The sequence below is a fragment of the Erythrolamprus reginae genome, chromosome Z, assembly GCF_031021105.1.
Source record: "Erythrolamprus reginae isolate rEryReg1 chromosome Z, rEryReg1.hap1, whole genome shotgun sequence".
Classification (NCBI taxonomy): domain Eukaryota; kingdom Metazoa; phylum Chordata; class Lepidosauria; order Squamata; family Dipsadidae; genus Erythrolamprus; species Erythrolamprus reginae.
In genome coordinates, this window is record NC_091963.1 from 1,407,207 (window position 1) to 1,418,968 (window position 11,762).

The 11,762-nt window shown below is 42.5% G+C and overlaps 1 protein-coding gene across 2 annotated transcripts; it reads right to left on the reverse strand.

Moving 5' to 3' along the window:
- Positions 1 to 1,791: 1,791 nt before the first annotated feature.
- Positions 1,792 to 9,725, reverse strand: HIGD1A (HIG1 hypoxia inducible domain family member 1A). 2 transcript variants are annotated; one of them, XM_070729796.1, is made up of 4 exons: positions 9,602 to 9,725; positions 4,765 to 4,866; positions 3,743 to 3,877; positions 1,792 to 2,480 (listed from the first exon to the last, which is right to left on the reverse strand). In XM_070729796.1, the coding sequence occupies exons 2-4, from the start codon at positions 4,859 to 4,861 to the stop codon at positions 2,410 to 2,412; spliced, it is 303 nt and encodes a 100-aa protein (XP_070585897.1). In that variant the 5' UTR covers positions 4,862 to 4,866; positions 9,602 to 9,725; the 3' UTR covers positions 1,792 to 2,409. The 2 variants fall into 2 exon arrangements, with proteins under 2 accessions (XP_070585897.1, XP_070585898.1); XM_070729797.1 differs by having other exon boundaries at positions 9,536 to 9,650.
- Between the last annotated feature and the right edge of the window lie 2,037 nt (positions 9,726 to 11,762).

Sequence of the window (11,762 nt, forward strand, 5' to 3'; positions counted from 1 at the left end):
GAGACTGCAAATAGTCCAGAATACAGCTGCACAAGCTGTTGTGGTACCTAGGTACACCCACATCACACTAACGCTCTGCGCGCTGCACTGGCTTCCAATTGGTTTCCGCTCACAATTCAAGGTGTTGGTTATTGCAGTGTTTCCCAACCTTGGCAACTTGAAGATATTTGGACTTCAACTCCCAGAATTCCCCAGCCAGCGAATGCTGGCTGGGGAATTCTGGGAGTTGAAGTCCAAATATCTCCAAGTTGCCAAGGTTGGGAAACACTAGGTTATTATCTATAAAGCCCTACATGGCCTAGGACCAGACTATCTATGGGACCGTCTCCTGCTGCATGCCTCCCAAACACCAATTAGATCCCACAGGGTTGGCCTTCTCCAGGCCCCGTGGACTAAGCAGCACAGGTAAGCAGGCCACGGGAAAGGGCCTTCTTTATGGTGGCCCCAGCTCTATGGAACCAACCACCCCCCGGAGATCTGTACTGTCCCTAGCCTTCTGAAAAGCCTTGAAGACTTGGTTATGCCAGCAAGCTTGGGAGCTGTGAGTTAACATCTTCGTCCCGGCCGAATTATGCTTTGCTTGGTATGTATGAGTGTATGATTATATAGTTTAGTCTAGGGCAAGGATAGGCAAAGTTGGCTCTTCTATGACTTGTGGACTTCAACTCCCAGAATTCCTGAGCTAGCATGATTGGCTCAGGAATTCTGGGAGTTGAAGTCCACAAGTCATAGCAGAGCCAACTTTGTCCACCCCTGGTCTAAGGTTTTTTTAATTGTTATTACAACCGATCAATTAGTTTAATGGGGTTTAACTGTTTAACATTTGACTTTTTAACGAATTATTTTATTGTTGAAAGCCACCCTGAGTCCTACGGGATTGGGGGGCATATAAGTCAATCAAATAAAGAAATAAATCGACTTCCAATTCCACTGTCCATCCTTCTTGCATGCAAATAGTTTGCAATATACTTTTTTCCCTTCACAAAAGCAGCATTTACTTCCAATTTAAAAAATTGAAAATAAAAATGAAAAGCAAATCAACAGGTCCCCCCCCCTCAAAAAATGTGTGTTCGCATAACAACAGGGTGTTCACTTAATGACCATCACAAAAAATATTGGATGAAATTGGATCAGGTTTTGTAACGATCTTTTGAGTGACAAGCCGTGAGTCCCGACGGGAATCGCCAGACTCGGTGGTGGTTGTTATCTTGAGGACTAGATGCATTATAGGGGTTTCTTTAGCCTGTTGTGCCTGGTCCACACGAGTTACGACTGGAATCGCCAGACCTGATGATGGTCGTAACTCGAGGCCTCTATGTGGTAGCATTTGTGTATCCCGTCATGCCAGACCACACTGTGTAACTCACAATCCCTTCCCAAGCAGAATTGGGAGAAAGAGGCAGATCTTTTAGCCTGCACAACTGAAGTGTAACACAACTGAAGTGTAATGCAATTCAAATATTCTTTTGTGTAAAACATCGCCTCTACCCCAAAAAATATACTTTTTTTTTTAAAGGTACATACGAGGTCCTTCTTTTTAAGGTACATGCAAAGGTCCTCAAAGTTACGGCCAAAATACAACCGCGATCATGACTTTGTGAAACCTTTTGGGTACATTGCGAGAAAGTTTTTTTTGCCTGCAGGGCCCACATAAAAATGGCATTTTGACTTTAAAAAAAAATACCTTACCTTAGGGAAAAAACAATGGCTTATTTTTTTACACACACACACACACACACACACACACACACAGTAGACTGTAGAAATAAAAACAATATACCGGTATATATATTTTTGGCTAAATAATTTAAACATCTATAGTTCTAATAAGGTATAATAAATACAATTGTGAATGGCTTGATCAACTTCATTTCTCTCACAGTCACAATGTTGTGGTTTTTCTGGTATGCACGGGCACTAGTGTCCAAAAAAAAAGAAGAAGTGCGCATTTAACAAGGTGACAGGATCGCAAGCAACAAAAATACCACAACTCCTCACAATCTTCTCCAGAAATGGATTTAAAAAGCCATTTCTTTTGTGACCTGGATTGATGATTTGTGGTCTAAATTAATTTCTGAAGGAAGCAGGGGGAAAAATACCACAAAATGGAGTGTGTGTGTGTGTGTGTATTTTTCCCCAAAAGGCTGTCTGTGAAAGAGAAACATCTGGAATCACCTCAGTCTTACATGGTGCCGATGTGGACGGCTCCATCCATGGTTTCAAGGAAACAAAAGTAAAATAAAACTTAAAAAACAAGGGACTTTTCTGCCACCCAAAGGAAATCTGGAGGCAGGGAAGGTTCTTTGTGGAACAGGTATAAAATTAAATTATATTTGTTTTTTCATCTCTTCACGGCTGCCAGTAATACATGGAAAACTATCCCTATGGTAGTGGGGGAACAGGGGGGCTTCAAGCGGTTTTCGAAGACTTCGTCGTCATAGGCTTCCAGACGTAATCACGGATCATTGTATAGACCACACCTGGAAGACAAAAAAAAAGGGGGGGGGGAACTATAAGCAACTTATACAGCGGAGTCAGAGTGAGAGAGAATTGGAACCTGGGGAACCTCCAGAAACCGTAGAAACCCTAATGACAGTAATGTCTGACTCAGAGGAGGAGGGGGACATTGGGGATCAGGAGCCCCTATTAGAAAACAGTTGACCCTACCCAGACAGAAGATAAGTGAGAGTTTATGGGTAAAGAGGTGTGGAGTTTCAACATTTGTAATGGTGGAAGTCCTAGATTAGGGGTTCCAGAAATGCTTTGCTGCCAAACTGCTGTTATCCCTTTAGGTTCATCGTGCTGTCAGCGGAAAACCTGAAGATTTCTGAGTGTGTGTTTGAAGGATATTAGAACACTGAAGAATGTCTATCTATTAGACAATTTGACCGGGAACGCTGCCACATGGACTAAGAGCCTGGCCTTGTTTTGTATAAATCATTTTTAAATATAGGGGTGTTTGGTTTGAATTTTCTGCGAGTGGGTGCTCCTTTGTTCCGATCCGATTAGGCCCAAGCAGAACAGTAACAAAGACGAATTCATTGCTGAGCATTTGAATTTTGGAAATACGGTGGTACCTCTACTTAAGAACTTAATTCGTTCCCTGATCAAGTTCTTAAGTAGAAACGTTCTTAAGTAGAAGCAATTTTTCCCATAGGAATCAATGTAAAAGCAAATAATGCGTGCAAACCCATTAGGAAAGAAATAAAAGCTCGGAATTTGGGTGGGAGGGGGAGGAAGTAGAGTAGGAGGGTCGCTGCCGAGGGAAGAAGGTGAGGTGAATCCAAAAAATCCAAAACTTTAAGGCTTAAAAAAAAAAAGAGGGACTCCGAGGCGGCAAGGAGGAGCACCCGCCTCCCATACACCCAGCGCTTGGCTGCCTCCCATACATTGCGCCAGAGAGAGAAACCCAGGGGGAATGGCAGGAAACTGACCGGGCCTTCGTGCCACTCTCAAATTTCCTGGGAAATTTTTCTGGGCTCGGATTCTTAAGCAGAAAATGGTTCTTAAGAAGAGGCACAAACAAATCTTGAACACCCGGTTCTTATCTAGAAAAGTTCTTAAGTAGAGGCCTTCTTAGGTAGAGGTACCACTGTATTGTGAAATGTGATCCAAAAACCCCTTTTCCCCACGTCCTGTCATAACTTTCAACAATCACTAAATGAAAATTTGTCCGTGGAAGACGAACTGTGTGCTTGTGGTTCCGCCCATACACACACACACCGCAGGCCTGCCAGCTTACCGCAAACGATGCTGCCCACCACAAAGCCCTGGGCGGCCATCCGCGTGTGGATCAGGTGAATGGACATTTTGGTCTCTCCTCGGTGCTTCAGCCGGTAGATGCCGAAAGCGGCCAAGCTGAAAAAGCCAGCTAAACCTGGGAAAGGCAGAGAAAGAACGGGTCAGGGGGTCTGCGAGTGGGGTGGTTTTCTTGCAGACACTTTCAGTCGCTAGAAGGGAGTGGGCTCTTCTGGAGGAAGGGTGGACTAAGTCCGAGTTGGAGACTTTGGCCTGCCGCAAGTAGAAAAGTACTGTGGGAATTTGGGGGGGGGGGTGTTGTTGTTGCGTGAGAGGGAAAGATAATAGCCACAAATTATTTCCGGAGATTCAAGGTCACCCTTCGTTCAGCACCACCCGGAAGTACAGGGGAGGATCATGGATAGTGAGAGAGCCAGAATGGTCCATGTGATGAACTTGTGGGTGTGGGGGACGAAGGATGAACCTTAACTTGGGTGGAGGAAACTTTAGTATCAGGTTGTCTATAGTTTGTAACCAACATGGCTGTCAAAAAATTGGAACTTGGAAGACGGCCAAGGTTTATTTCTTGGATGTTATTTGTAACACTGACTACACATTAGAAAAGAAGAGGAAGGCTTGCAGAATTCTGAGTCCCGGGAATTAGATAAGGAGGGGAAGGGAGGGAGGGAGGGAGGGAGGGAGGGAAGGAAGGAAGGTACAGGAAGATCTGCCAAGGCTTCAGTGGGTCTGGGGTCCCCAGTGTTGTGTCCTGCAATGTCGTCCCTGGAAGGAGGGGAAGAATGAAGGAAAGAAGGAAGTGGAGGAATCCTCAAGATGGGCAATTGGAAGATGTGGGGAATTCTTCATGTTGGAGTCCAGGCGGAGAAATTCTGGTTTCAATCCCACCAACCCACCCCTTGGGTGAATTTGAACCCGTTGCTCAGATCTTGAGCAACTGTCAGAATTCGGCATTGCGAAAAACCAAGATGGGCTCAGAGCAACCAGCCGATGAGAACCCACACCTACCGATGGGGACGAAGGGCATTTCCTTCGATTTTCGGATCAGCTTTGAACTTGCTGTTTCGTCATAAGTTGGGAAGACTTTTTCCGAGGGGGATGCCATGGTCACTGTAAGGAAGCAAACGGATGGACGGTTACGTTGGACGGAGCAGGGGGGGGAAAGCAGGCTTTGAAAAATACAGAGGGCTTGCAACTTACGACGGTCCATTTAACGATCGTTCAAAGTTAAATTGCCGACATTCCTCGCAATTACAAGTGTCACAACGTTGTCAAGAACACATACACCGGTAGTTCTAATTTATGACCATAATGGAGCTCAACATTTGTTTTGGAAGAGATGTTGGTTAAGTGAGTTTTGCCCTATTTAACGAAGTTTCTCACCATGGTTTTATATGCACACACACGTATATATGTACATATATTGTATACATGTGTGTATATGTATACTGCTCAAAAAAATAAAGGGAACACTCAAATAACACATGCTAGATCTGAATGAATAAAATATTCTCATTGAATATTCCATTTGCACAACAACATGTGGAATTGATTGTCAATCAATGTTGCTTCCTGAGCGGACAGTTTGATTTCACATAATTTGATTTACTTGGAGTAAATCAAATTATATTTTTTAAATGTTTTTTAAGTGTTCCCTTTATTTTTTTGAGCAGTGTATAAAATGTGTGTGTGTGTGTGTGTTTGTATATATTCACAGGTATAGGTATGTAGGTTTTAGAGTATTTGGGTCTTTTCTATAGGTCTTTTCCTATACAGGAAAAGGCCCGAATACACCAAAATCTACTTATCTACACATACTATATATATGTATTATTTTACACACACACACACACACTTGTATGCCGCCCCAAGTCTGCGGAGAGGGGCGGCATACAAATCCAATAAATAAATAAATAAATAAAATACACACACACACACACCCCTATACCAGCATCAATAAATATATTACTATATACATGTAGTCTAGAATCACCCCACACACTAGAATGGGCAGTATATAAATTTAATAAATGTAACAGAATTGGAAGAGACCTTGGAGGTCTTTTAGTCCAGTTCCCTATTCCAGCAGGAGACCCTTACAGAATCACAGAATAATAGAGTTTGAGATGACCTCTGAGGTCATCTAGGCCGACTCCCCTGCTCAAGCAGGAGACCCTGACATAATCATAGAATAGCTGAGTTGGAAGGGAACCCTGTAAGTTGACCAAAAGCAGCAACTGCAATGAATAAACTCAATGTATAAACTCCCTATCTGTCAGACAGCCCCGTGCCCCCCCCCCCAAAGGAATTAAAATATATTTCTCTTCCCACGGCTGGTCTGGATAACAAGGCACTTCCTTGTCTCAAACTTGTGACTTCATTTCCTGGCAACACTTCTGCCCTTAATTTCATCAGACACTCTCTTCTCCCAGGCAATTGAGAGCAAAGGGTTGTGTTGCATCATTGTGCAAAAATGTTCCGGAAATCTCGCTCTGTGTCTTACGGTTCATGTGACTTCACCTCTTTGCAAAGTGATTTTGAAAACTTTTTAGAAAAAAATATCACCTTGCCAATGTCCTTGACCTATTTTTTTTTTTTGCTCCCAAAATCCCAGCAAGCAATTCCTTGGAAAAAAGAAACCCGAGGATTTCATTTTTTTAAAAAAAGGACTTCAGTCGAACTAAGAGAGAAATAAAGAGAAGTTTCCCAACAGGGAGAACAATTAATCCATGGAACAGCTTGCCACAAGATGTGGGTTTTCCAAAATGGGAGGCTTTTAAGAAGAGATTGGGCAGCCGTTTGGCTCAAATGGTAGAGTTAGGGTGGGGGGTGATGACCTCCAAGGTCCCTTCCAGCTTTATTCTGCAATCCTGTAAGGGTCTTCTGCTTGAGAAAGGGGTTGGACTAGATGACCTCCAAGGTCCCTTCCAACTGTTATTCTGAAACACCCACATGCCTGCTATTAGGGTGTTGAATCCTCGACTTACGACACAACCAAATTTCATATTTCTACTGCTAAATGAAGTGGTTTATGCCCTGTTTCATAACCTTTCCGGCGGCCATTGTTATTACAGAAATTGCTGCTGTTCTTCAATTACAACCGAGAGTCCTTGAGATACGGCTCAAAATTTATGCCGCTAAGCGAGATATTTGCTAAGTGAGCTTGCTCTATTGCAAGATTTCTCCAGTCGCAGTTAAGGCGAATCACTGCTGTCGTTAAGTGAGAGCAATCCAGTTGTTATGTGAACCTGGTTTCCTGTTCACTTTGCTCATCAGGTCACAAAGAGGGATCGGGCGACCCCAGAATGCTGCAACCGTCATAAATACGTGTCAGATGTCAAACCATCCGAAACCTGATTGAGTGACCTTGGGGATGCTACAAAGGTCGTTAAGGGTCAAAAATTGTCCCTTTTTTCATGGCTGTTGTAACTCCAAACGGTCACTGAATGAGCTGTCATAAGTGGAGGATTGCCCATACGCTGAGTGGCCTTTCACTGCATGACAAGGGAGACACCAAATGCAGGGAACCTAGAAGTTTTGTTTTGACACGTCACAATTACACTACCCTATTTTTGGGATTATAAGACACACCAAGATTTCAAAGAGTTAAGTAAGTCTTGTGAAAAACACGCCCAACAAAGCTTCAGGAGGCAAAAATTGGCTGGATTAGATGTATGAAATGCACCAACATTTCCACCTTCTTTTTTTGGGGGGGGGGGAGAGAGAGGAAGGAGGTGCATTAACATTAACCTCTTCACAATTTTGGGGGAAAAGTGGGGTAGAAGCATTGTTTTCCAACAGATTGACAGCTGTCAAAATCCAGAAAACAATTTGCATAGGGCAGTGATGACGAACCGTTTTTTCCTTGTGTGCCAAAAGAACATGTGTGCGTGCCTTCACGCATGCACAATTGCCCACACCCATAATTCAATGCCTGGGGAGGGCAAAAACAGTTTCCCCCACCCTCCGGAGGTGCCCTGGAGGATGGAAATGACCTGTTTCCCAACTTCTGGTGTGCCCAGTAGGCTTTGCCCTCCCCAGGTTCCAAAGTCTTCCCTGTAGCCGGGGGGGAAGATAAAAACTCCCTCCCGCATCCCCCCTAGGGTCGTTATGGAAGCCAAAAATGCTCTCCTAGGGCCTCTGTGCAAGCCAAAGATCAGCTGGCCGGCACACACATAAATGTTGCAGCTAAGCTAGGGCAACAGCTCGCGTGCCAGCAGATATGGCTCCCTATGCCACCTCTGGTACCTGTGCCACAGGTTCACCATCACTAGCATAGGGAGTGGAGCTGGAGGCATGCTGTATTTTCAATGCATTATTGTAATTTTAATAGTTTTTGCATTTTTCTTTTTTAGTGTTTGCAAGCTGCCCAGAGTAGTCTTATCAGTGAGAGAGGTGGTGTGTGTGTGTGTGTACCCATATTGTGTGTGTAAATTAAATTTAATCAATTGATCTATATCAATATACTTTCATTACATTTAATTTTTGTATGTATAGTGTACCGATTAATTAAATTTAACTTTCATACATATAATGTATTGAGCCATTAAACTTAAATTTTACATATACAGTATATGTGTGTGTGCAACATATTTTTATAGATCTATTTTGAGCTTATTTATATATAATTTGATTAGTTACATACTGTATTGATCTATGACATTTCAACTGAATCAAATCAAATCTTTGTCAATGGCACATGTGTTCAATAAAATTGAATATATACATATGTTTACATCATATATTGATTTATTAAAGTATATATAATGTATTATTTATATGTATTTATATTTTATATGCATGGGTGGTCTTTTCAGGTGGGGAAGGGGAGTGGAATGCCTGCAGGCCAGATAAGTCACGCGCTGGCCTTGCCCACGCTTGGTTTAGTGAAGGGGTAGCATCAGTATGTGTTAATAATAATAATAATAATAATTATTATTATTATTATTAATTAGATTTGTATGCCGCCCCTCTCCAAAGACTCGGAAAATATAAACACTGTATAAGAAATACTAATGATCTGATGCTCATTCCAAAAAATTCTTTCTTAGCAAATACCTAGAAGCCTAGGGGAACAAAGTGCCAAGTTTCAAGTTTATAGGTTTTACAATTTTGGAGATAACATGAGGAGTGAGTGGTATTTGGCTTATATATATATATAATTCTGGGCAGCTTACAAAAAAATATTAAAAGACCTAATATTATACTACACTGTAATTTTCTTTAGGAAATTACACAGCTCATTTCATTTAAAGTAACCATGTATTACTCTAGATCTAATACACGAATGTATATTAGACCTAAATATTATATGTATATTATAAAATCTAAGTCTAATGTACGAACACAACTAGATAGATATACTGTACAGTACATTAATAATATGCCATAAAATGTTACATTATGTATAACATATATAGTTATATAGTTTTATAAGTATAATTGTATATTTATTATATTATATTATCTAAATATTATATGTATATTATAAAACGTGGGTTTAACATACCAACACAGATAAGTGGATAAACATACATTAATAATACGCCATAAAATGTTATACAATACACAATTATTAAACAAAACCATCCATATTATATTTTCTAAATCATAAAAAAATGAAATTAACAGGATATTAAAAGCGCAGGGTCGCACCAAGGGGAGGGGGAAGGTAACCCTAACACTTGGACATGCGGACGGGGATGATGGGTCACCGTATCCCGCACAGCCAGAAAGGCTGGGGATGACGGGATGGGACTACCCATCACATCATACCCACCCTTTCGGGCAACCGTGGAACGGCGAAAGAATTCCTCCCGACGCCACCGGGCTCGCCTTGACTCACCTCCGGGTACTTCAGACCTTCCTTCTCACTCGCCGGCCGGCTTGTAATCGAGGCGGGGCTGAGGCCTCGGGTCTTTCATCGAGGGTAGCACGCCTCCCACAAAAAGAACACGCACTTCCTCTTCTCGCCCCGCCCCTTCCGCCGCGGCGTCGTGCGTTCGTTTTTGAGGGCCTTTGAAGGTTGCCAACTTTCCCAAGAAAGACTTTCGGGACTGTCAGGTCTTTCGCCCCTCCCCCTCCCCGTTTCCTTGACGTCATAGCCTCCGCTTGACCAATCAGAGCGTCTCGCCTCTTTCGCTGCCATGGTGACGCCAGCGGGCGACCGCAGAATGGAATGTGAGGCGACTTGGAGCCCTGGTTTTTTTCCCCGCGCTTTTTTTGGGGGGGGGATGCTTGTTTCGGGTTCACAGACGCGACAAAAAAACAAAACAAAAAAACAACAACAACAACCAAGCGAGTCTAAGGTTCCTTGACTCGGGGTTTCCGCCATTTTTTAACCCAAGCAAAAGGGACGGAAAAGGAAGGAAGAAACTCAGAGGGAGGGCGAAAATTAAGCCTGCTTAGTGTTTGTGGAGGGTACTTCGTTGTGTGAACGCAACACTTGTGCTTAATGCGTGTCAGGCAGACCCAAAAACCCAACCCGTTGCTGGATTTAACGAGTTGTGTGAAGGGCTCAAAAGGAGGGAGAAAAAATGGGAGGGAAAACAAGCCTCTTATTTATTATTATAATTTATTTATTTAAAACATTTATAGGGCCTTCCCCTCAATCTATGAAGCAACTCTACAATCTGCCTCTTAACCCTGCAAAAAAAGGTTGTAAGATTGGGAATGGTCACATGACGACTTGCTTACTGAACATTATGACACAACCGGACTGAATTGCAGACTGCCTCTCATATCTAAGCATTTTTAGGGAAAAACCCCTGACTGAAGAATGAAATCCAAATAGAGGTAGTCCTCGATTTAACAACCGTTCATTTAATTACCATCTGAATTGATGGTGCTAAAAAAAGTGACTTGGGATCGTTTTTCACACTTAGCGATAGTTGTATTATTCCCTATGGTCAACTGATTCATATTTATGATGGTTGCAGCGTCCCGAGATCATGTAATCACCTTTGGCGATCTTCTGACAAGCAAAATCAGTGCAGAAACCAGATTCACTTAATGACTGTGTGACTAAGTTAACAACTGCACAGATTCACTTAACAACAGGGGCAGGAAAGATGTTAAAACGAGGCTAAGCTCACTTCACAAATGTCTCGCTTAGCAACAGAAATTTGGGGCTGAGTAATGGTGCTAAGTCAAGGACTACTTGTAGATGAACTTGACTGATAGCTCACTGTTGCTTTCTCCTGGAAGCCACCACAATTCAGACCAGAGCTTTTCTGATCTGACCAGTCTTTGGCTTACGACCACAGTTGAACCCCAAATGTCTGTTGCTAAGGAAGACATAAGTGAGCTTAGAGCCATTTTATGACCCTTCTTGCCACGTTTCTGAAGTGAATCACAACAGTTCATTGAGACACAAGGTTGTTAAGTGAATCACTTATTGCTGGTGAGAAGGTCGCAAAAGAAGATCAGATGACCCTGGGACATCGCAACCCCTCATAAATATGAGTCGGTTGCAGAGTGTTTGAATTTTGATCACATGACCAGGGGGATGCTTCTGTAAGAAATGGCCATGTCAGTTTTGTGAGTGCCGTTGTCATTTGTCACTAAATAATGTGTTGTAAATTGACTTGCCTGAAAAGTCAGTGGGGAAACTAGATTCACTTAACAACACTGCTACTAACTTCAGAGAGAGGACCAGATGGGGCAAAATTCATTTAACAACTGTCTTGCTTAGCAACATAAATTTTGGGCTCAATTGTGGTCTTACATCTAGGATTACTTCAATCAATCAAAAGAGAGTTGGAAGGGACCTTGGAGGTCATCTAGTCCAACTTATATACCATTTCAGACAGGTGAATGTCCGGTCTCTTCAAAATCCCCAGTCATGTAGAAAAAATGAATAAATAGAAATATTTGGGAGATACCCGCAGGGCCTTAGCATCTTGCTGCCAATTAATTCAGCAATGGCAGACGATCCTGGTTAAGACACACTAGAAGTGGGATGAAGCTTAAAGGAAGTGGGGTTTTAACCCACCCTTTCAACATTC